The sequence below is a fragment of the Hibiscus syriacus genome, unplaced genomic scaffold (genome assembly GCF_006381635.1).
Source record: "Hibiscus syriacus cultivar Baekdansim isolate YM2019G1 unplaced genomic scaffold, ASM638163v2 tig00111983_pilon, whole genome shotgun sequence".
NCBI classification, from domain to species: domain Eukaryota; kingdom Viridiplantae; phylum Streptophyta; class Magnoliopsida; order Malvales; family Malvaceae; genus Hibiscus; species Hibiscus syriacus.
In genome coordinates, this window is record NW_024063228.1 from 734,675 (window position 1) to 760,118 (window position 25,444).

Genomic DNA, 25,444 nt, shown 5'->3' on the forward strand with positions numbered 1-25,444 from the left:
CGAGAAGACTTCGCCGGAAAGATTGAAAGAGTTCATCCGAAAATATGATTTATTAGACATAGGTGATTATGATCAAAGGAAGCCGACGATTGGGCGGCAAAGAGTACCGATGAGAAAGATATTGCACCGGAACACATCAAGGATGATGGATACACTGTATTAAGAATAAAATTAACTCACAAATGAGAAGCATTGTGTTTTAGACAATGGAAACTGGATTTCATTAATAAAATAATCGAAGGAATAAATAACGTTCATAAAAACTCATTATTTCTGTCGAACGAAATAAAGAAATAAATATTTCCTTGAGAATGACGACCAATATCGAAAGAGTCTAGTAACCTTCATAAAAACTCATTATTTCTGTCAAACGAAACACTTTATGATACAATAAATGAGTGGTGAACGAATCAAACTATCTGACAAGTTATTTCACTACATAATTATTATTATATCGACAAACAACGTTTTACTAAAGAATGTATATGAATATACGTGTCCATCAATAAACCAACTAGAACACAAATGTCGCGAGGTTATTAATAAATTTAGTTTAATGTAATTATATCAAAATTTATATCAAGATAAAATTAAGTTTTCAATTAATTTAGATCATATTTAAAGTATAAATATGTTATTAAATTGGATAGATTTGTATATATTTTTATTTTGGAAAAATTTATGTTAAATTAAATCAAGATAAAATTAAGTTTTCAATTAATTTAGATCATATTTAAAGTATAAATATGTTTAAATCCAAATTGAATCAAAGTTAAATTTTATTTTAATATTTTAAGATCGAATTCAAATCATAAAAAAACTCAGCTCTTTTCAATCCCCAGTTTCATATGATGAAAAGGGTAGTTTTAAATTTTAATGCATGAAATATTACATGTTTTAGGCTAAATTAGACAATAAGTAAAATAATTCACACTAAATAAATGTTTTCATTAGTAATAACAAGTGACGGATCCAGAAATATTTTTTAGGGTGAGTACATGTATTCTAGTATCATAAACTTTTGAATAGGTGGACACAATTAAAATTTCAGAGTGGTTATAATTGATTTTTTTTCTAATTAGAATATATAATGATAAAAAAAGAAGTAAAATTAAAGAATTTAGCGTGCTATTCAATAATTGCTAGATTGATATCTGTATGTTTTGAAAAACAATTTAATTCATAATATTTAGTTTGATAATTACTCTGATTTATATTTTGATTTTAGCGTGCTATCCAATATTGTCGTAGTTTTTAATATATAAACCTCGTCACCCTCACATTTGGGAGCTGCCTATTCCCACTTTCACCTACCCCGTAGGCCTTAGCCCCTTCATCTTCCCCACCCCGCCGTCCCTCAAACAAACACAATACTTGCTTTACTGTTAGATAATTTTCATATACTTGAGCAAACCATGTCTAGTGATCGTGAACAAGAATCCATTGAAGAAACCCATCACGAAGACGAAGTCGAGTCAAGTGCCCCCCATGAGACGCAGAAGAAGCTGCGCAGATACGATTCCATGGACTTGGAATCCGCCAAGGTTCCAACCCATCACGGCCATGGCCCCAAGGTATATGTTTATTGCTATATATATTGGTATGCGTATAGGCGCTTCTAACATTTGATGAACTACGTAGGATCTGGGATGGACGGTGATACTGCAACTAGCGTTCCAGAGCATCGGCGTTGTGTACGGAGATATCGGCACATCGCCGCTCTACGTCTATGCCAGCACCTTCTCCGACGGTATAAAGAATAACGACGACGTGTTGGGTGTCCTCTCTTTGATCTTCTACACCATCACTCTCATCCCTTTGATCAAATACGTCTTCATCGTCTTACGAGCCAACGATAATGGTGAAGGTAAGCACTTGATTAAGATCCAGTACTTAATTAAACACTACTAAAGTCATCGCATGAATATTAAATAATCCAATGAATACATGGATCGACAGCTTCATGTGGTCACAATATTTGACAATATGTTTCCCGTCATGCTATGAAATTTTTAATTAAATTAACTAATATATTTTGTCAGTTTGAACATGGGTGATCTGCGTTGGGAATTAAGCAAACGGTGCGAGTCTAATTAATTAAATAATCACGCTAATTATAGTGAATTATCTGAGGGAGAACTCTACTTAGTAGGTTGCTTTCAGTTCTTTTTCTTGGTCATGCTCTAAGCAAAGCGTCTTGCATTAAAAATAAATAAAGTCTCATGCTGGCGTTGATTTGCTTCTTAAATTTCGTGAAATCGTTTATTTTAATGCAAATCCCAATTGGTGAAATCGTTAATTTGCATTAAAAGTAATTAATTTAGGTAATCTTCAGTAAAATAGTTTATTTTATAAACATGGGTCGGATTCTTGTAACAAAATACGATGAATCAACCGACATAACAACGTTTTTAATGCAAATCCCGATTGGTAGGGAAATAATTAATGGTAATTTAAGAAGCAACTGGACATAAATTAATATATTTTTCAACTATCTGAAAATATTGAAATCAATTTTTTTTTTGTGTAAACACATTGTATGTAGAAAATTATTTCAAAAAATAATATAGATTAAAGATAAAAAAAAAGTATTTATATCATTGAAAAAATACAAAAAAATAGTAAGAAAATACAAAAAATAGTAAGTAGAGATGGGCATGGGTCGGGTTGTATTTTCGGCCAACTCGTCCCGAAAATTATACATCATCCATCCGAACCTGATCTGACCCGAAAAATATACACCTTCTACCCGACTCGACTTTTTGAGATAAAAATCGAACCAGACCCAACCAAACTCAAAATAATATATTTATTAAAAATATATTATTTTTATTGAATAAAAAATAAAGATTTAATTGAAAAATAATATATAGAGAAACATTATTATAATTATCCCTAAATATAAAGGTAAAGTTATATGTTTTTCTCGGGTCGGATTGGATATTTTTTACCTATAACCCAAACTCAAACCCGACCTGAACACAATCTCTAAAAAAATTGACCCAATCAAATTAAATCGGATCATAACCCGTCGGATCCGGGTCTCATGTTAATCCCTAATAGTAAAAGACGCATAGCACACCTTAACTTATAATGTGATTAGAAGAGGTAACAATTTTTAGGTTTTATGATCTAGTCTAACTTTCTACGAATGAAATGGTTGAAAAATAATAACAAACGTAATATTTTAGGTTAAATACGAACATATTATTAATAAAAAAACATAGAATATACTTATATTATATAATAATATAATTTTTTCAAAGAAAACGATTATCCTACGGCTCCCACGGTCTATACCTGGTGAAAAGGATTGATAGGTGTTTTCCATTTGTTCAGGGGGAACATTTGCCCTATACTCGCTGATATGCCGATACGCAAGGGTAGGTTTGATCCCAAGCCAACAAGCAGAGGATCGTGATGTATCCAATTTCCAGCTTGAATTACCCAGCAAGCGTCTCCAAAGAGCTTCCAGACTCAAGTCTAAGCTAGAGAAGAACCAGTTTGCCAAATTTTTTCTGTTGATCATCACCATGCTCGGCACTTCCATGGTCATTGGCGATGGCGTCCTCACCCCTTGCATTTCGGGTTTACCTTCTTTTTCTTTTCTATATATACCTTCATTCATTCACATTTCTTTATTATATTCACTTACATGGTCCTTGCAGTGTTGTCTGCTGTTAGTGGCATCAAGAACGCTACATCTGCAATGACAGAAGGTCAATATATAAACTGCAACTTACCTCTTTGCATATTTAATCTTTTTATTTTCTTGAAAGCTGCTGACATTTGGTGCAAAACAGATAGGATTGTTTGGATATCGACAGTAATCTTGGTGTGCCTCTTCATGGTTCAAAGATTTGGAACAGACAAAGTGGGCTACACCTTTGCTCCCATAATTTGCGTCTGGTTCACACTCATCGCCGGGATCGGGATTTACAATTTCTTCAAATTTGACCGATCAGTCATCAAAGCTATAAACCCAAAATACATTGTGGATTACTTCCAGAGAAACAAAAAGCATGCATGGGTTTCCCTTGGTGGTGTCGTTCTTGCCATCACTGGGACGGAGGCGTTGTTTGCCGATGTTGGTCATTTCACGGTTCGCTCCATACAAATAAGCATGTGCTCAGTGACTTACCCAGCTTTGATCATGGCCTATACGGGGCAAGCCTCTTTCCTTCGTAAACACGAAGATTTAGTCTCCGATACTTTCTTTAAATCCGTTCCAGGTGATACCCAGTTTTTTTGTTGTGATGTTGAGTTTCATTTGTAATGATTTTCTTGTAAGGCAGCTAAGTGTGGCGATTTGCAGGCCCTCTCTACTGGCCGATGTTTGTGACGGCGGTGGCGGCTGCGATTATTGCGAGTCAAGCAATGATTTCAGGGGCTTTCTCTATAATCCAGCAATCACTCTCGTTGGGGTGTTTCCCTCGTGTCAAAATTGTCCACACATCAGCCAAATACGAAGGTCAAGTTTATATCCCTGAGGTGAATTACTTGCTGATGCTAGCCTGTGTTGGGGTTACTCTTGGATTCAAAACCACAGAAAAAATTGGCAATGCTTATGGTAATATTTCAATCAGTCTTAAGACTCGAGTCCGAGACCTTGCTAGAGGGACATTGAGCTCTCTACTACTTGATTCAACTGCCGTCGGTTCATTCCTTTCATTTCTTGTAGCTCAATCTTCTACTTATACTTGAACTGTGCATATATGCAGGGATTGCAGTGGTGTTCGTAATGACTCTAACATCATCCCTGTTGGTTCTCATCATGATCATGATATGGAAAACCGATATACTCTTCATAATCGCCTACGTTCTTATCATCGGCTCCGTCGAGTTTACCTATTTGAGCTCTGTCCTCTACAAGTTCAATCAAGGCGGCTACTTGCCGTTGGCTTTCGCGGTGGCCCTAATGACCGTGATGTATGTTTGGAACAATGTGTATAGGAAGAAGTACAACTTCGAGCTTGACAACAAAATCTCTCCCGAAAGATTAAAGGATATTACATCCGACACTAACCTATGTCGAATCCCGGGGCTTGCCCTGTTTTACTCGGAGCTTGTTCAAGGCATTCCACCTATATTCGAACATTATGTAGCAAACATACAAGCATTGCATTCGGTCCTTGTTTTTGTTTCCATCAAATCGCTACCGATCAGCAAAGTTCCGGCCGAAGACCGGTTTCTATTTCGAAGAGTGGAACCGAATGAGCTAAGTGTGTTCCGTTGCGTCGTTCGATACGGGTACACCGATATCCACAACGAAGAGGACTCGTTGGAGCGGATTCTAGTCGAGAAGTTGAAAGATTTCATCAAGGAAAACATATGGTTGGCACATGTTGTCGATGGAAAGAAGGCTATCCAAGGTGGAAACGAGATGAACGGAGGGGAAGTCGGCAACGAATGGCGAGAGACGGCGGAAAGAGAGATAAGGGTGGTGGACAAAGCGTCGGAAGCTGGCGTCGTACACCTGATAGGCGAAAGCGAGGTGATTGCAAGCAAAGGGAGTGGGGTTGTTAAAAGGGTATTGATAGATTATGCTTACAATTTCATGAAGAAAAACTTGAGACAGAGTGAAAAGGCGTTTGATATCCCTCACAGGCGTATGCTTAAGGTTGGCATGACATATGAGTTGTAGAATTAATTATTCGATTTATATTTGATGTCGGATATAATTTTATGTATCTTTACATAAAATTATATATTATCAATATATCAAATATAAATATTTAATTATTGTGTACTATACGAATAAATTAGATATACAAGACTGACGTATATCTACTTTGTAAACAGCTAATGTTGTATTACAGTATCACAAATGTTTAAGTTTTCATAATCGAATAAATTACAAATAAACTGATAAAAGATTTGTATTTTATATCTTTGACAAACATGACTTTTTTTCTTCTAGAAAATAAAAAATATATAATATTAGAGAAAGCAAATAATTTTATTGTGCGATAACCTAATTAAAGGTTAAAAAACAATAATTATTGATATAACTTAAAATGTTAATTTTTTCTAATATTTTTTATTGAATAAAAAATATTATATTTTTGATTCAACTAAAAATATTAAAAGATTTAATATTTAATATTACGATATAATCAAAAATATTATACTTTTAATAATGTCTTCAATTACATTCATTTTATATTATTTCTTAATCTTAAATTAAACCATCATCGATTAGATTTTTCCTAAAGAAGGTGAGGAAAGTACCTAAACGACATGATAAAATTTGGGAGTACAGTGATTGGATGGTGCTGGCTTTTTATGAGAAACGAACTGTCTCCCAGGGTGGGACCCTCGCAGCCTCCAGACAGCTCTTTCTTTCGTCAGATTGGGATCAGTTGAACAGTATCAACTCAACATGGATTTTTTACCCGGATATCACCTAATAAAAAAATATTGCTTATTTTAATAGCTATCTATAATTATTTTCAGATTGAGTCCGTTTTATATCACATAGGTCAAAGCATATTTTGTAGACGACGTCTTCTGTTGATCTGTATAAAAGTTGATTGGGTTGAGTTAAAATGAAATAATATATATATATGAAATTTTTCTAAAAAAGAATTACAATGTATGTTAAAGACACGTAATTATATAAATATAAATAAAATAATATTAGTGGTATATGTATTAGTTTTATATTTAATCACACAATGAATGAATATTTAAATGATTATATTTAAAAGCTGTAAAATCCATATATCTATATTATGTGGGATTTGAAATTTATCATAAGCTTATAAAATCTTACATTGTGTAGACATTTTATAACCTTTTAAACATACACTTAAGTGATTGAACATGAGATTGATATATGTGCGTCGTCGTCACTCGGTTCGTACTTAGGCCTGTAAATGAACCGTACGAACACGAACGAGGGTAACTTCATGTTCATTCATTTAGTTTTAACCGGACAAATGAATGAACACGAACAACTAAATGAACGGAATTTCTTGTTCGTTCATTAAGAAATGTAGCTTGTTTGTATTTATTCATGTTCGTTCGTTAAAATGATAAACGAACGAACATAATTGGATTTATATATGAGAAGAGTTTTTTTATTTCTAAATAATTTTATGATTTATATTTTCTTTAATTGCTTTGAGTATTTTTTTATTTAGGTTTATATTACAACAAACAATATAATAATAATAATAATAATAATAATAATAATAATAATAATAAAAGTTTTCAGTTTATTATTATCTTTTTAATTTATAATTTATCTTTAACGAGTACTATTTTTTATTAATTGAGAAAGACATTAAAAGTATCGTTTATTTTATTATTTCTTTAATGCAACTACCCATAAAATATTTAATTAATTTTATCACCTAAGAAAAAAATATAAAAGATAAAAAAAAAAGTTAAGAACTCAAATCTCAATACATACCTATGTTTCTTTAGATGGAATCTTAGCCATTAATTCCTTTATATATATATTATACATGATTTTTAAATACGAACTATAAAATAATATAAATAATTAAAACAATATTTTCAATGAATGTGTTTTTTTAATTTTTTTAACGAAAAACAATGTGAATAATTTAATATCATTGCTAGTTAGATTTTAATTAATTATTTTAATTGAATTAATATAAAATAAATTATTATATAACTGAGTCAAGTTTGTCAATATTGTAGACACGCCACGCGTCTCAATATTCTCTCCATTGACGATTATATGCACAAAACAACCAAAAAAGGTAATGAAAAAACATATTTTTCAATATAATTTTGTGACGGAAAATGAAGGTTTGTTTCCATTTATCAACCATATACGGTAAAACATTTTAAATAAAAATTCAATTAGTTTAAAGTAAATCATTGAAAATTATATTCTGACTGCTAACAAACCGACTATTCAATTCGCAAGTTCATGCACTTGGGAACGACAAATCTTGTTTCGTGACTTGAAAAGATAGAACGGGAGATTTAAATAGACCGACGTAATTATAATGTAACATCTGTTTATATTATTTTTTAGTCATTGACAATGTATATATACATTATAGACATAACTTCTTAAACTTAAGACCTTTAAAAAAAATAACACTTCATTTTATCACTGAAACTACCTGATGGATTCTCTATACATCACATTAAATAGATATCATATTCATCAAATATGATTTACTTTCCAGATGTTTTGAATGATAAACACATGAGACTCAAAATCTCGTGCTAAAGAGCGTAAAGGTTTGAATCATCTTCAAGGTAAAATATAATTGGAATGCTCATTAAATTGAATTAATTTCGACAGCCGATCACGAGATTTTGGTGATCTTCTCTAACAAAATGTGGATTCCACTTTGAAAATGTTCTCTTTGTACACTTTCCGAGTATATAATCATAAATACATTTTAGTTTTAATTTAAGTATAAAATAAAAATAATATTTTTAAGTATAACTATCGGTATTTATTTTATTGACTGATTAATCTGAATCAAATATTAAATACTCTTAATCTTATTAAAGAACTTAAAGTCTCGTTTAAATAAATCAATTGATAAAATATTATATCTTTAATATGTATAAATTTTCTATTTCCTCTCCACAGTACTTTTCGTCTACTGAATTATTGAAAACAAACAAAAGTTTTGTTAAGTGTTTTTTTTAAAACTGAGGTATTGGGAATGTTGATTTTATAGTGAATAAAGATTAATTTCAAGGATTTATATGTCTTTCTTCTAAAAGTATTTTTAAGATTTTATTTATATTGTTTTTGAAGTTAAATATTTATTATATTTAAATATTAAATTTCGTTCAAATAATATCAGTTTTAAAATTTAAATAAAAATATTTCGGATTTAAAAATATAATATGCTTCACCATTATATACATGAATTATTGATTTTATTTCCTTCTTATCAATAAATCGCCGCTTGTTTTTATTTTTAACCCATAAAACTTTTCCGGCAATTTTGCTCCCATGGAGCTTTGAAAATAAAGAATGACTGAAATGGGGAAGGAGAAAAATTATTTTTCCAAATAATGTATTATGAATAGTATCATTCACCGTTGCTCTCTTCTCCTCCACTGCTGTAGCCTTTCTCTACCTCCTTCTCTGTTGCAGATTCATGTGGTGAAAAGTTTGAAGGCGTGCATGGTGACCTACAGTTTCGCTGTACGTGCATGGCGACTTACAGCTTGATCGTTCTGCACGACGTATGGAGGATATGACGACCTGCATAAGTCACCCGGAACATTTAGCGTCCAATTTTTTTATTGTAAAAAGCACCTTGTCTCAGTAATTAATCCTTCAACTATATTATCTCAAGAATTTTTTATTTTAAAAATATTATCTCGTGATTTTTGTCACCTTTATGAAATCAAAACATTTAAATTTGTATATGTTTTTATTAGAAACATAAATAAAAAAAACGAGACACTGCCCCAAATTTCCTAAAATAGGATTGTCCAAAGGCAACGTAAGGCAATTAGACATGTCCCTTTTGGTCATTTAACCCACGTATCAAAACCTACCTACGACCGCGTGTGGTCTCAACTCTCATAAATCAAACCGAACACAGGCGTTAATCTTCGTTCTTCTCTCTCTCTCTTCATTTTCCTCTCCTTTTAACTTAGCAGCAAAAACCACAGAGAATTTTCCTTCTTTGCTCTCTTATTGTTATCTCTCTCTCTGCCAAGTCCTCAAGAATTCAACTTGTTTTCGTATTCATGAAAGCTAACCTCTCTTTCACAAGGTAACCAAGACCTTTACTTTGTCGGGTTTGTTCTTTTCTTTTATTTATTTATTGTAGTTTTATTTATTGTAAAAAAAAGTAAAGAAAAAAGAAGAGTGAATCGAGGTTTATATATGTATAACAAAGAAGACCCATTTTTCCCAGGTTGGTTTTTGTACGTGGATTTTAACCAGGAGTTCCTTATACGAAGGTTAGCTATATGTTTTCTTTTAAAAAAATCCTTCTTTTTGCATGTTTATATACATTTATTACCAACTGTTTATCGGTTAATCTGTCTTTTCTTACAGTTTTCTCTATTTGTTTAATTTGTTATGTGTTTAATCAAAGGGAATTGCATGTTTGTTTTTCACTGAAACAATGGACATGTTACTCTCGAGTTTCGATGAGATTGTTCGACATTGACGAACTGACAGCTATGTGTCGTTAGGGTAGTTTAGATTTAGATTTAAGCTTTTTGTTTGTTTGTTTTTAATCTGCTCAATCAGTATATGAGTATGTGCCTTGGAAGCTCAATGTCGGTTACCAGTTGGTTTTGGTTCTCTCTGTTGATAGTTTAGATTACTAGAAATATGAATGGTATCTATTTCGATTGCAATGATGAGGCTTCATGCTCGGATTAAGGGCTTCCGATTTTTCGGCTTCCAGAACTATGTTGGAAGTTTCATTGCTGATTTCGGTTTAATTTTATGTATATTTTGAATGCATATATGTTCATGAGATGATTATGATGTATTTTTGATGAACTTAGTCTGCAAAACTGTAACTTTCTTTTTGATGAATGCTGGTAATTATAGTTTTTTACTCACCGAACGATTCCTCTGTTTTTTCGATCTCGAACAAAAATTGTTGCTTTAGAGAAATTATATTTGGCATATAGCTTCAAAGGAGTTTACTTTAGCATTTACGTGTAGGTTTGGCATAATAAATTATTAAAGTTTAATTTTTTTTTGGCTCAATTCTTAAGCAGATGGACATCACTCTCTTGGATAATGACATGGAGGGCATTGAATATGAACCATCTGAAAAATCACTTGCTTCGTGTTCCCTTTTGGATGAAATTTCTGGAGATCCACAGCTGATTCCTCGTGTCGGAGATCAATACCAAGCGGAAATTCGACCTCTAGTTGGCAAATGTCGGAGTTTACAGGTTGTAATGCAGCCAGTGGATTCAACTGCCATAACGAATGTGCCAAACCCCTTTCCAATGGGGTTGCCCATCCCTCTTTTCTGGACAAAGACTGAAGTTGAAAGCATAAATGGTGCTTCTGAATTTGAAAACATTGATGAGAGACGCATTACTTCGAGCCATGGCTGTGGAGAGTATAACGTTGAAAATCTATATCCTACATTAGGTGATAGGAAAGTCATGGAAGAGAATTCTGAGCTTCAACCTATAAATCGGGCTAAGATGGATTCCGACTTACTCCTCCCAATAGAGCCAAAATCAAAGCTGAATCAGGAAGATAGAAGTGCTTGTCCTCTTCCAGGCTCTTCTAGTGAAGTATGGAAGGGTATCGAACTTGACAGTTTTCTTCTTGGGCTATACATCTTCGGAAAAAACCTTATCCTTGTGAAAAAAATTGTTGAGAGTAAAGGCATGGGAGAGATATTGTCTTTCTATTATGGAAAATTTTACAAGTCTGATGGATATCGGAGATGGTCAGAATGCCGAAAGTTACGAAGCAGACGTTGTGTTCATGGACAAAAGCTGTTCACAGGGTGGAGGCAACATGAATTATTATCTCGATTATTTTCTCATATTTCGAAAGAATGTCAAGATATGTTGCTCGAGGTATTTTCCTGACTTTTCTATACTAAAAACCTAGTCATATGATCTTTCTGTAAGAATATTACCGGTGATTCTTACCTACCTATCAAGAACATCTTTTGGAGTCTACTTTACTTTTGGTATATTCTCAGTTTACTGCTGTACTTTTGAACATGATTTTGCAGCTATATTTAGTCTATTGTTTTTCGGAGAAAATATTTCACCATGATGTTTTATGAATTCCAATTGTTGTAGGTTTCTAAGAAATTTGGTGAGGGAAAAGTTACCTTCGAGGAATATGTATTCGCTATAAGGAACACAGTAGGCATCGGTATGCTCATAAAAGCCGTAAGTATTGGCAAAGGAAAGCTAGACCTCACTGGCAATGCTATGGAGCCAGTAAAAGTGAATCATGTAGTTTCTTTTCGTCCCGAAATACCAGTTGGCAAAGCTTGTTCTAGTCTTACATCAGTAGAGATTATCAAGTTCCTAACTGGAGATTTTAGGTTGAGCAAAGCTAGATCTAATGATCTTTTCTGGGAAGCTGTTTGGCCTCGACTTTTAGCTAGGGGTTGGCACTCTGAACAGCCAAAAGATCAGGCTTTTTCTGGTTTAAAGAATTCGCTGGTGTTCCTTGTACCTGGTGTTAAGAAGTTTTCAAGGAGGAGACTATTGAAAGGTGACCATTATTTTGATTCCGTTAGTGATGTTCTTAATAAAGTTGCATCAGAATCGGGCCTTCTTGAGCTTGAAAATGAAGGGCCGAAAGGCAGCGGAGATGGCCTAGAAAATAAGTTGGACCCTGTAATAAAACAAGATCCTGATACTAATACTACAAAAGATAAACGTAATTGTTACCTCAAGCCGCAAAAATCTGGCTGCATCCGAGATCTAATGAAGTTTACAATTGTAGATACTAGTTTGGTCAGGGGGGCTGAACGATCCAAAGTTAGAGAGGTAAGACGCTTACCTCTTGACGCTACTAGCTTATCCACCCCCTCTAGTATTTCCAGCGATTCTGAGGAGGATACATCGGATGACTCTGAAGATGAAACAGAAGAGACTAGTACTACAAATGCCCCCGAGGCTGCCCTGGCTAATGGGAGAGAATGTGTCGACATATCAGATTGTGTAAATAGCAACTCAAATATTGTTATTCCCCACACCTCTAATACAAGCATTATATCAGCGAAAAATCAAGAAAACCAAAGCAGAAGTCTGCTTCATGACCTGGAAGAGAAGGCTGAGAAGAATGATTTCAGCCAAAAGGTGAAGCCTAGCGATTCAAGATATTCTGTTCCTGTTACTAAACTGCGGGTTTTAACTGATTGTATTAATGGAGAATCTGGCTGCAGTGTTGAAAATATTTCAGTTGACAGGATGTTAAATGAAGACAATTCACACCGTAGGTCTAATTCACCCGATTCTTCTGAAGATATGGTTATTCAAGTGGGATCACAAAACTTGTCACCTGCGAGTTCTCTGTCTAAAGGCAGTCCTGACCAGAGAAAGGAAGGCATTGTTTCTGAAAACTGCCTGCATATAGAAGGATTTCCGACAAAGACTCGGGCACATACATTGATAGACTTAAATGTTCCTCAAGTTTCAACGGATTTTGAAACCGATGGACCCTTCATCTCAGAGATGGTTCAAAATAGTGACAATTCGTATTCACATATATCATTCTTTCAGTCTGAGGTAACAGTGCAGCGTGAGTCATTGAATTCGAAGATTCCTGATAAAGGTGCAGAGGTCAATCAGCATCCAACACCGCAAAACCGGAGGCAGAGTACTAGGAACCGACCATTAACCACAAAAGCATTGGAAGCTCTCGAATGTGGGTTCTTCAATCCCAAGAGGAAGAGAAAGCCAGCAGAGGCTTCCCAGAATAACTCTCGAAGAGTACTTTCGAGGCCTCATGTTATTGCCAATTTTAGAAATGGTGCTAATAACTCCAACATGGGTGAAACATAGGATGGTTTCTGGAGTGCCAAGAAAACATCCAGTCAGTCTCACATCATAATCCGATACTTCGAGGAATGAGCGGGAGAATCGCGATATACAAACTGTTCTAGAATGAAACCACACACCCCTCCATGCCCTCCGAAGCATTGTGCTTTCCGGTGATCACTGATTTTGTTTTTTGCATTTCCCTAGTCAATCATGTATTCGCTGCAACTAACTGCAGATCCGTGACCAACGTCCGGCGAAAACCTGGAAGTTCCAAACATGTTCATCTTAAACATAAGTCGGCGTCAACCGATGTTGATCTGATTTGGGGTCATAATCTCATCAGAAAAGAAGGGCCTTTTCCAGCCTACAAACAATTAGCACTGGTGGTTCTTACTGTCTTCTTGATAATTTGACCCGCAAACAGATGACTGTTATTTTTCCAGTTAATTTCTCTCTTTCTAATATAAAATCATGTTGTCCAAACTTAACAAAATCGTCCTGTTGTGAAGTAAAGTGTGTTTGGTCTTGGAAAGAAATCTTAGTTTTCAAAAGAAAAAAAAAGTGTCTTGAAGACATGGTCAAATGCATGGAAGGACCATGCATGCAGATACAAGAGTATTGGGTCCATTTCCATTTTTGAGCATAGAGCTAGCTGATAATTTCTCCTCGCATGGATAAGACTTGAGAGACCCCACGTTCATTAGGGCGGTGGTAGATTGATGATGATGTTAATCATTAATTTAATGCTATAATTCTAATCCCAAATTGCTTTGTTTGTCTAATTAAACAATGCTTCTTTTATATTTTATCTTTAATGAGTCAAAGGGGTGTTCTTAATTATTACTAGTTGGTCTAATTCAATGAGATGATAAGTTATATATATATATATATATATATAATCCTTTAGAGGGTAAAACTTTCGAGATAATGTTCTGGAAGAAATTAATTCACGAGATAATGCACTCTTCAGATTAATTGCTTAAATAGGGTGAAATCCACAGTGTTGACCGTAGGTCGTTATGTCTTCCGAGCGACCTACTACGTGGCCAGCTTCCCAGCAAACTCACAGAGAGAATGAACGTGTTGCATGGCACATGCACGTCTCAACACATAGGTCGCCATGCACTTCGGGCGACCTACCCTTGCTTGCTCGCTCGGATGCCCTCGCATAGCTCGTTCGGCTGGCCTCGGTCGGATGGCCTCGGATGCTCTCGCATAGCTCGGTCGGATGGCCTCGGATGCCCAGCGTGTTGGGACGTGCATGGCACATGCAATCTCTCGTAGCTCGCCGGGAAGACATGGCGACCTAGTAGGTCGCCCGGAAGGCATGACGACCTACGACCAACACTGTGGATTTCACCCTATTTGAGCAATTAATCTTGGGAGTGTATTATCTCATGAATTAATTTCTTCCAGAATATTATCTCGAAAGTTTTACCATTTTAGAGACCAATGTTAATATTATAAATAGAATAAACTGAGTTTGGTTGTTCATTTTTATATTGTATTTTCGCAGTATCTTCCATCAATAAGTTAGGAATTGATGAATATAAAAATATATAACTAAAATATTTTTAAATAAACTTAAATTTGATACATGAACTGGGTATTATCTTTTAAATTATATTTAAAGAATATTTATTCTTTTGAATTCCTAAACTTTAATTACATCAATTGCTTTTATATTTTTTTATTAATAATGTTAATTTTTTGATGATATGACAATATAATATCATACTACAAATCGATAGTATTGTCATTAAAAATTAACACCGTTAATAAAAAAAATATGAAAACAATGAATGAAATTAAAGTTCGGGTATCAACTTGGAGGAAAAAATTATGGTGGTATCAATGTAAGAGAAAGTGTCTAATTTAAGTATCAATTTGAGAATAAACTTTTTTTAAATACCAACTTGAAAGAAAATGTTTAATTTAGATACTAAATGCATGTGTTAAATCTTTTAATTATATTGATATGAATATAGGAAACCAAAGTTCTTGCCATTTTAGCCCATCAATTATCAATAACATTGCTTTTCTTTATCGCAAAGAGCGCGTCCATTTCAACAAACAAAAGAGTATTCATTAGTGTTGATTCACCTCGATCAAACCTCACTTTCATGCGAAAAAAATATTTTAAAAACAAGAAAGAACACAACGCCGTCTTTGTCTTTTGTTTTGTTTTTATGCATGGGGTTGCTTGGCTAATGTCGATTAGCAACCCGGTTGGTTCTAAATTATTGCAGCATTTGTTACATTCCAGCATCTGAAATTGTGCTTACTCCTGTCCTTTAGTTATAAAAAAAAACATCTGTGCCTTGACATTGTTGTGTTTCCTTCATAAAATATATCTATCAGCAATCGATGATAACTAAGCAATTTTTATTTTTTTATTTGTAAATATTATTGTTGGTGATGGAGATGTAGCAGATGTTTGAGAAAATAGGTATTGACCATAGTTTTATAACTTAGCCGATGCTTCATCATTCTTCTTTCTGTCTCTTTGTTGTTTCTCTTTCTAAAAAGCCAGGCTTCTGGTGATTTATGTTAAAACATTTCCTTAATGTTATTATGAGACAATTCCAAGGGATACTAATAATAATTATTATTATAATAATACTTTTATGGAGCACGGACCAAACGATCTTAGTAATTAAAGAGACGTTATTATTAGAGGTTTGAGTTCAAACTTAGAATAATAGATCAATGTCGACCCTCAGTCTGATATCAAGATCATGAATCATAAACGATCAATTAACCTCCTTTATTTTCAATCAGTTAAATCTCTGTCAACTTCTAATCCATATGTTAAACATCATCTAATAGTAGGCCATAAGAACTTGAAACTCAAAACACTGAACAATAAACATCAAGTAAGACAAGTAAGATTAATATGTTAATGGGATTTTCCATTTTTTTCCAATTGGCTTATATATATTAGGTTTAGGGTCTTTATTTGAGTCTTTGATGATGAAAATAATAGTCTTGGGAGAGTGTATTTTTAATTAAAATAAAATTTAACGTATCTTATTATTATCATCAGATATTGAAGAATTTTATATTGAAATCAAATAAGGAAATGGCAATGAAATTAAAAAGAAAGAAAAATTAGGGCAAATAGGATGGAGTTGTCATATTCAAATTTGAACCATGTTCATATATAATTATATAAAGCCAAATAAGACCTTGTTGGCAATGTTACTTCCTATGTCAACTAGAGCTCTCTCTTCTTTCAAAAGAAACCAAGGATATATCAATTCCCTGCTTTTGTTTTGTCTTCCTCTACAGTAACCCTGATTTTTATGTTCACCAAAATACAAGCCCCACTTTTTGATTAGTTTCCACCACCACCACCACCAATAGATTTTGGAGCCAAAGGAAAATCAAAGGAAACAGGCAATCTTGTTTGTGTGTGTATATAATCGTCAACCCTATCGGTTCCAAATATGTCAAATATTACAGGTGATGATGGAAGCTTCTCTTCAGGGAACACAGGAGAGGAAGTCCTGCGGAAACCACAGCTGCAAACCAATAACTTTCCAGCATCAGCTTCAGCTGCTTCAAACAGCAATGGCTCATCCTCCCAACAGCCACTTCAAGCAGTTAAGAAGAAAAGAAATTTACCAGGAACTCCAGGCAAAGATCCCATTTTTCTATGCTGATTTCATGTTATTTTCTTTCATATGATCTTATAATAAAAAAAAACATGGGTTTGGGTGTTCTATGCTTTTGGGAAAGAAAAGGGTTCAATTATTGCTATGGGATTTACAATAATTTGCTAGGAAGAAACTGTTTGTTTGATTGCACTTTTCACTTCCTGTTTGTTTCGGACTGTTGTTATATGGGGCCATTGGCTATTTTACTATATACAGTTACGAAAATTTCTTATTAATTCTGGTTCTGAATCAGATCCAGCTGCTGAAGTTATTGCTCTATCACCGACAACGCTCATGGCCACGAATCGATTTGTATGTGAGATATGCAACAAAGGGTTCCAGAGGGACCAGAACCTGCAACTGCACCGACGAGGTCACAATCTTCCTTGGAAGTTAAAGCAAAGGACGACGACCGAGGTCAAGAAACGAGTCTACATATGCCCCGAGCCGAGTTGCGTCCACCACAACCCGGCTCGCGCACTAGGTGACCTTACTGGGATCAAGAAGCATTTTAGCCGTAAGCATGGCGAGAAGAAGTGGAAATGCGACAAGTGCTCGAAGAAATACGCGGTTCAATCCGATTGGAAAGCTCATCAAAAGACCTGTGGTACTAAGGAATACAAATGTGACTGTGGAACCATCTTCTCGAGGTTTAATTTACGTGCTTAACTTCAAGACATTGCATTAATTATATGATTCGTTTGTAAGCTCTGCTAACAAATGTTCTGTTTTCTTATCAAGATCTTTATCCACTGCTTGTTCTTTATGCAGGAGAGACAGCTTTATCACACACAGAGCTTTCTGTGATGCATTAGCTGAAGAGAACAACAAGTTAAACCATGGAGCACTGATGAACAATATCGGATCATCGAACCAACTGACGGAGCTGATGCCATCGATGCCAATGAGCAATGTGAATGCATCTATGGGAATATCTGATTTCAACAACTTCGACTCGAAGAACACGCTCAAATCTCTTCCTCAAGAGCTCGTACCGATGCCGTTTAAGTCCATGAACATAGGAGGAGGCATGTTTTCGAGCAGCTCGGGCAGTTTATTCTGCGGTCCGAGAAGCATTCCCTCGTCGCCCTCGAGCTTACAACTTAGTTCGAATAGCTCATCTAGCTTCAATTATTTACAGGACAGCATAAGTGGTTGCCAAGTTTCCGGGTCACCCTACATGTCTGCAACAGCTTTGCTACAGAAAGCAGCTCAAATGGGTGCAACCGCAAGTAATAGTATAAACTCGCCCATGATGCAAAAAAGCTTTGCTAGTAGCATGGTGGATGGGATTCAGCAACAGAATACATCATCATACGATCATTTCCCATCACACACCGATCATCAGTCAAGCATGGTTGGGATCGGTCAAGCCCCTAACGAAATGGCACAGCTTTTCAATGTCACCACAGGAGCAATGACTGATATGGGAATGTTCACCACCAACATGTTCATGAATGGAGCTGAACGAAACCAAGGCTTGATGAACAACATGGAACATGGAGATAACAGTGATAGCTCCGGGCTAGTACAAGGAAGATCCCAGGCAATGGAAAGGAACTCGACGGTTCCGTCTGTGTTCGGAGTGAGCGGTGGAGGAAGTAACATGACGACACTCGATTTCATGGGGATCGGAGGGTCAAGGCCAACCAATATGCATGAAGAACACCTTCAGCAACATAGATTGCCAATGATAAACCCTTTCCAACAACAGCTCCCACATGGGGGATTCAGTCATTGAAAAGCCCATCTGGGATGTCTGAGAACCTACAGCTTTTGCCTTGAAGATCTCATTACTCTAGTATGGTGACAAAGCTTATATTCAAAGGAAAAGTGTTCTCCACGTGCTCCATCTTTTACACACATTTGAATATGAAACAGCGGATAGTTTCAAATCAACTCGTAAGAATTTTCACATAATTTTTTTTAAAAATAGAAAAAATAATTAAATAAAAATATTAATCTGTTTAATTTAATAGCATACAACTAAAATCTAAAGTAACATTTAATTTAATATTATAATTCTAATAACTTATATATTAATTTTTTACATATATTTTTATCAGAATTTAATTAATAATATATACATACATAAAAATATATATTTTCATAAATTTATTGAGATAGGATGAGTTCTCCTTAAATTCAAATTTGACCCGTCTAAATTTTAAAAAAAAATGACCCAATCTAAAATATGATTTTCATAAAAAAAAAATTAACATTATTATATCGAATTAAATCAAAATACGTATGATATAATTTTTTAAGTGATTATTTGCTCTCTACTATATCTCTTCTCCAGCCCAATTAAAAGCCCATAGTTTCCTCAAATCAAAGCCCAAAGCTTTTAACCACCAAAGTAGCGAAGGCGAAATCTGGGGAGGTCAAAAGGGCTAAACTTTTCAATTGGGGTCGAAAACGAATTCTCGCAAAAGAAAGGCCCTCTGTTCTTTTTCTACTGCCTTTTTTCAACCATTCGTCTCTTCCATAATCACTTTCCTATCCTCCAATTGCCCTTTGCGACTCGATTCTTCTTTAGCGATAGGGTTAGGGTTTCTTTCATTGAACTACTCATCGATCGTATTTCTGGTACGCTTTTTCCGATTATTCTCAATATATTTTTTGCCCGATCGATTAATTTTTCAATATTTTCAATACTTTCCGATCAGTTTTAGTTTTCTTCTTTTATAAATTTTTTTTTGCTTGATCGATTATTGGGATATATTTTATTTGTGGGTACAGCTTCGTTTGAGGTGACATTGTGTAGAAATTATATTTTTTTGCTGGTCCTTGGGCTTCTTTTGCTCTGTTGATAGGGTTTTTTCGTCAATGTTTGACCTTTATCCCTTGATATATTATTATTTGGTTTATCTATATGGAAATTGGAAGGTTGAGTTGTTTATCTTCCAAATTTGTTGATATGGTTTGATTGTTTGGTTTCCGTGATTTTTTGTCAATGCTAGGGCTTTTCAGGTTTTAATTTGAAGAAATTTTTGCTCCACTTTTAGGAAAATGGAGCGCAAGATTATCGAATTGGATCAGGGATGGGATTATATGCATAAGGGGATCACAAAGCTGAAGAGGATTTTAGAAGGCTTGCCGGAGCCTCCATTTAGCTCAGAAGAATATATGATGCTTTATACGTATTCCTCAATTCTTATTTTCAAGTTTTTCTGATTTTGTTTTTCTAGCTTAGTTATCTGGTATCTCGATTCTCATCGTTTTTCCTTGATTGAAACTACTATAGGACCATCTACAACATGTGCACTCAAAAGCCACCTCATGATTATTCTCAACAGCTTTATGACAAGTACCGTGAGTCATTTGAAGAATATATTACTTCAACGGTAAGGAATTTGTTTTTATGTTAGCTAACATTTTTGGTGCTGACTACTTGTCTGTCTTGCTCCGTATATAGATTACCATTTTACGTGAAACTATTGGAACTGGTATTATCTTTGTGAAATCTTACGGAAATGCTTATTGAAAAAGAAATGGACTTTGCTAACATCTTTTATTCTGCCTATACCTGGCTGAATGGAACTCTGCGTGTCAATTGCTCCATTTGAACTTCCACGCTCAGATAATTTTGTTAGCATTTGTTTGATATTTCATAGACTATATTGTTATTTAATATAGTAGTTTACAAGTTGATTTAGTAATTGTTTTTAAGTTTTATGATTTTGTTCTTGAATACTTTGGTAAATTCTAGTTTTAATAGTTTTCTCCAATAGAATATGAAGGCTTTTTATCTACTTTTCTGAGCCAATTATACCCTGTTCCCCTCAAATTTCCCTTCTTTTCTAAGATCAGGTATTGCCATCTTTAAGGGAGAAGCATGATGAGTTCATGCTCAGAGAGCTTGTTAAGAGATGGGCCAACCATAAAGTAATGGTCAGGTGGCTATCACGCTTCTTCCATTACCTTGATCGCTACTTCATTGCCCGGAGATCACTCCCCGCACTTAATGAAGTTGGACTGACCTGCTTCCGTGATCTGGTTTGTTATTAGTTCTTCAAGTTACACTTATATATGATACTGATTCTGCTATGATGAGTTGGATTTTAGAGTTAGCTGCCTATTATTTCCAGTTTACTTTTAACTATGTATTATATGTTTTACTCATTTCAGGTATATCAGGAAGTGCATAAAAAAGTAAGAGATGCTGTAATTGTCCTTGTAAGTTTACATCATTGTGTCATGGTTAATTGTATTTAATTGTCCTTGTAAGTTTACACATTTAATTCACATTTTGAATATAAAACTTAAGTGGAATGGTTACTTCGTATCAGATTGATAAAGAGCGTGAGGGAGAGCAGATAGACCGAGCATTACTGAAGAATGTCTTAGATATTTTTGTTGAGATCGGCATGGGACAAATGGATCATTATGAGGATGATTTTGAAGGAGCCATGCTTCAGGATACTGGTGCTTACTATTCACGGAAAGCATCAAGCTGGATTGAGGAAGATTCTTGTCCAGATTACATGTTGAAGGTAAGTGCTACAATTTTCGTGCATCTTTTTTTTCCATACGCTATAAGAATTTTTCCCTGATTAACCCAGATGGTTCTGATAGCGTTTATTTTAATGCTAATTGCAGTCTGAAGAATGCCTGAAGAAGGAAAGGGACAGAGTGTCTCACTACCTGCATTCAAGCAGTGAGACAAAGCTGTCAGAGGTTTGTTGAATTGTTGTAAATTTATATGTTAATGGTGAGCTTTTTCTCTGAGCTTACGTTGACTTGAGGGGTTGCACTTTCTTTTTTAGAGAAAATCTGTTTAATTGTTCGCCACAAGAGGGGACATTAATGTATACTTTTTGATGTATGAAAGTTGTCACTAAGATTTTACAATAAAAGTCATGGGAATTCTCTTTAGATGGCATGTATATTAAATGGATATTCCACATTTTTGACATTCAACATGGAATACTGTAATAAGAATAAAACAGAGTTCCCATGAAGACAATTCTATAATTTCTAGAGCACTCTATTAATAGCTGTTTATCCTGTTTCTAGAAAGTGCAACATGAGTTGTTGGTCGTGTATGCAAGTCGGCTGCTTGAAAAGGAGCATTCAGGATGCAGGGCCTTGCTTAGAGATGACAAGGTATTGTGCAGCATCATTTTTTTGTTAGCAAGGCTTAGCTTCTGGCTGTTTGATTTTGCAAATAGATATCAGTTATTTATTTGACTTTGTTTACACTTTCTAGGTGGAGGATCTTTCTAGAATGTATAGGCTTTATTGTAAAATACCCAAAGGCTTGGATCCTGTTGCCAATATATTCAAGCAGGTCAGAATATCTTTTTATTCTATTCTACAAGATAAATGGCCATCATTCTTATGTTATTCCTTGATTTTACTGAACATTTCTGAGTGCCTTTTTTTCCAGCATATTACTGCTGAAGGCAATGCCTTGGTCCAGCAGGTTGAAGATGCAGCAAGTAGCCAGGTTAGTTTTGTTGTTGTCCTCTGATTGCTAATATGATTGCTGAATACATTTATTGATTTTCTTCAGTACTGAAGTTAATTCATGAAGGTTTTTTCTGGATAAAATTATTTGTTAGTTAGGATTTTTTGTGTACTAAATTTCTTCTGTACCCTTTTGATTTACCAACTGTAAACCTTCCCTTGTTATCTCTCTTTGGGGGGGAGGGGGGGCAAAATCCCTATGACTACAGACTAATATTTCCCCACCATCGAGAGAAAAATAGATGATAATTTATTGTTTCTAATACTCGCCTGTTTCTGGTTTTAAGTACTAATAGTCACTCATTTCCACAGGCCTCAAGTTCTTCAGGTGCACAGGAACAGGTAAATATCCCAACTTTTATTGCCTACTGATTCTCTTCAAATCAGTATAGATGTTGAGAATTTGCATGCTATTACCAGGTCCTTATCAGGAAAATAATCGAGCTTCATGATAAGTATATGGCATATGTGACCGACTGTTTTCAAAACCATACTCTCTTCCACAAGGTTAGTGTTCTAAATTGTAGTCCTAAATGTCTATTATGGATCATCATATCCCATTGTTTCCCCCAAGTCCTGACCCATGTTTTGTTGAAATGTTCATAGGCCTTGAAAGAGGCTTTCGAAGTATTCTGCAACAAAACTGTTACTGGCAGCTCAAGCGCAGAGCTTTTGGCTACTTTCTGTGATAATATCCTCAAAAAGGGTGGAAGTGAGAAATTAAGTGATGAAGCCATTGAAGAAACACTTGAAAAGGTAGCTTATCAATCTTAAGTTAAATTTATGCCTGATTTGGAATTGATCCTGAAATATCTGTTTGGTTTCTGTAGGTAGTTAAGCTGCTTGCCTATATTAGTGATAAAGACCTCTTCGCTGAATTCTACAGGTGAGGCTATTATTATTTTTTTGTCAATTAGTTTCATATCACTTGTCAGGAAGGGGGGGGGGGAAGCCTGTTATGGTGTAATTTCTTATTGTTTATTTTGATCCTACCTCTACTATGTGCTATCAATGACAGGAAGAAGCTTGCTCGCCGATTACTTTTTGATCGTAGTGCAAATGACGATCATGAAAGGAGTATTCTGACTAAGCTAAAGCAGCAATGCGGTGGACAGTTCACCTCGAAGATGGAGGGCATGGTGAGTTGGCCTGTATTTCTCAAATTTATTATTTGTCTGGACTGGTTTTTTTCTCTTAAATTTCTGATGGAACTTGTGTTCTGCCTTTCTAACAGGTCACAGATCTGACAATTGGCAAGAGAAAACCAAGCCAGCTTTGAGGACTATCTTAGGAATAATACTGCTGCGCATCCTGGGATTGATTTAACAGTTACTGTTCTTACTACAGGGTTCTGGCCAAGTTATAAATCTTTTGATCTCAATCTCCCTGCTGAGATGGTAGTGGCTTCTAACATGTTATTTGCATGATGACCGAATTAAATATCTTACTCCGCAATGTGTTTAGAAGTTTTATTTATATGTAGGAATATCATTGTTTCAGGTGAAGTGTGTAGAAGTTTTTAAAGGATTTTATGAAACAAAAACAAAACACAGAAAGCTTACATGGATATACTCTCTGGGTACTTGCCACATTAATGGCAAGTTTGATCAAAAAAACATCGAGCTGATTGTTTCAACGTATCAGGTAATAAACAGACTTTTGAACTCTGCACTCCTTATATTAAAAAAATTGAAGTTATAGGTTGGGTTCATGTCTGTCTCTTGATGATATCTGATGTTTGACTTAAATGGTAGAATCTGATTTCCAGTTGCCTATGTAAACAGGCTGCTGTCCTTCTGCTCTTCAATGCATCTGATCGTCTGAGCTATTCAGAGATTATGGCTGTGCCAAGTATAAGATTCTAAGTAAAGAGCCAATCACAAAAACCATCTCCCAGAGTGACTACTTCGAGTTCAACTCCAAGTTCACCGACAAGTTGAGGAGGATTAAGGTCTGTGACAATGTCTTGCAACTCCTGTCTTTTATAGTATTATTGCCTTGAGCATGTATTAGTATGAAGAGATCTTAACTTTGTATATTATCCTACGTAGATTCCCCTCCCTCCAGTTGATGAAAGGAAGAAAGTTGTTGAAGATGTGGATAAAGATCGCCGTTATGCTATTGATGCTGCAATTGTGCGCATAATGAAGAGTAGAAAGGTTTTAGGCCACCAACAATTAGTTTCAGAATGCGTGGAGCAGTTGAGTCGCATGTTCAAGGTATATGCTATAACCCTATTTTATCTATATGGTCATATTCTAAAAAATAATAGATTAATTAAGATGAGGATGTGGGTCGGGATTTGCAGCCTGATATTAAAGCCATCAAGAAGAGGATGGAAGATCTCATCACAAGAGACTATCTGGAGAGAGACAAGGAGAATCCTAACACGTTTAGGTACTTGGCCTAAAATTTGGTTGGTGTCTTTTTCGAATTTAAGTGATATGTTGAGGATGGTGGATATTCAAAAAGGCCTTTTCTTTTCATTTCTGGGATTAGTTCTATCATGTAAAGTTGAAGAAAGTTTTTAATTGCAAGGATTGAAATTTGATTACTATTTCACTCCTAATTTTCTGTATTATACCACTAGTCCTTTGCTTTCCAGTAAACTCTAAATTTTCACCTTAAATGTGATTTTTGTTTTGCATAAAATATGATAAAAGGGGATATTCTACAAATATGTTTATGGGCACATAGGCCTGTAAACGAACCTAATGATTACGAACCAAGTATGTCTATGTTTGTTCGTTTAATTTTAACCGAATAAACAAACTAACACAAATAACTAAAAGAACATAATTTATTGTTTGTGTTTGTTAATTAAGGAATGTAACATTTGTTAAAATAATAAAATGACT

The 25,444-nt window shown here is 34.8% G+C and overlaps 3 protein-coding genes and 1 pseudogene across 6 annotated transcripts; all 4 read left to right on the top strand.

Moving 5' to 3' along the window:
- The first annotated feature begins 1,500 nt into the window (after positions 1 to 1,500).
- On the top strand, positions 1,501 to 5,708 carry LOC120173639 (potassium transporter 5-like). The gene is made up of 7 exons (XM_039180734.1): positions 1,501 to 1,574; positions 1,642 to 1,867; positions 3,340 to 3,588; positions 3,669 to 3,719; positions 3,804 to 4,232; positions 4,316 to 4,570; positions 4,722 to 5,708. The coding sequence occupies exons 1-7, from the start codon at positions 1,524 to 1,526 to the stop codon at positions 5,642 to 5,644; spliced, it is 2,184 nt and encodes a 727-aa protein (XP_039036665.1). The 5' UTR covers positions 1,501 to 1,523; the 3' UTR covers positions 5,645 to 5,708.
- Positions 5,709 to 9,580: 3,872 nt separating this feature from the next.
- LOC120173716 lies at positions 9,581 to 13,988 on the top strand. 3 transcript variants are annotated; one of them, XM_039180800.1, is made up of 6 exons: positions 9,581 to 9,734; positions 9,879 to 9,888; positions 10,702 to 11,152; positions 11,204 to 11,526; positions 11,758 to 13,567; positions 13,632 to 13,988. In XM_039180800.1, exons 1-5 carry the CDS (start codon positions 9,709 to 9,711, stop codon positions 13,474 to 13,476), a joined length of 2,529 nt encoding a protein of 842 aa, XP_039036731.1. In that variant the 5' UTR covers positions 9,581 to 9,708; the 3' UTR covers positions 13,477 to 13,567; positions 13,632 to 13,988. The 3 variants fall into 3 exon arrangements, with proteins under 3 accessions (XP_039036731.1, XP_039036732.1, XP_039036733.1); XM_039180801.1 differs by having other exon boundaries at positions 9,602 to 9,734; positions 9,879 to 9,924; XM_039180802.1 differs by lacking the exon at positions 9,879 to 9,888 and having other exon boundaries at positions 9,616 to 9,734.
- A 2,737-nt stretch (positions 13,989 to 16,725) lies between these two features.
- On the top strand, positions 16,726 to 18,937 carry LOC120173785 (zinc finger protein GAI-ASSOCIATED FACTOR 1-like). Of its 2 annotated transcripts, XM_039180861.1 has the most exons (5): positions 16,727 to 16,971; positions 17,047 to 17,094; positions 17,368 to 17,764; positions 17,886 to 18,362; positions 18,393 to 18,937. In XM_039180861.1, exons 1-5 carry the CDS (start codon positions 16,905 to 16,907, stop codon positions 18,853 to 18,855), a joined length of 1,452 nt encoding a protein of 483 aa, XP_039036792.1. In that variant the 5' UTR covers positions 16,727 to 16,904; the 3' UTR covers positions 18,856 to 18,937. The 2 variants fall into 2 exon arrangements, with proteins under 2 accessions (XP_039036791.1, XP_039036792.1); XM_039180860.1 differs by having other exon boundaries at positions 16,726 to 17,094.
- Positions 18,938 to 20,126: 1,189 nt separating this feature from the next.
- On the top strand, positions 20,127 to 25,143 carry LOC120173784 (annotated as a pseudogene).
- Positions 25,144 to 25,444: the final 301 nt, after the last annotated feature.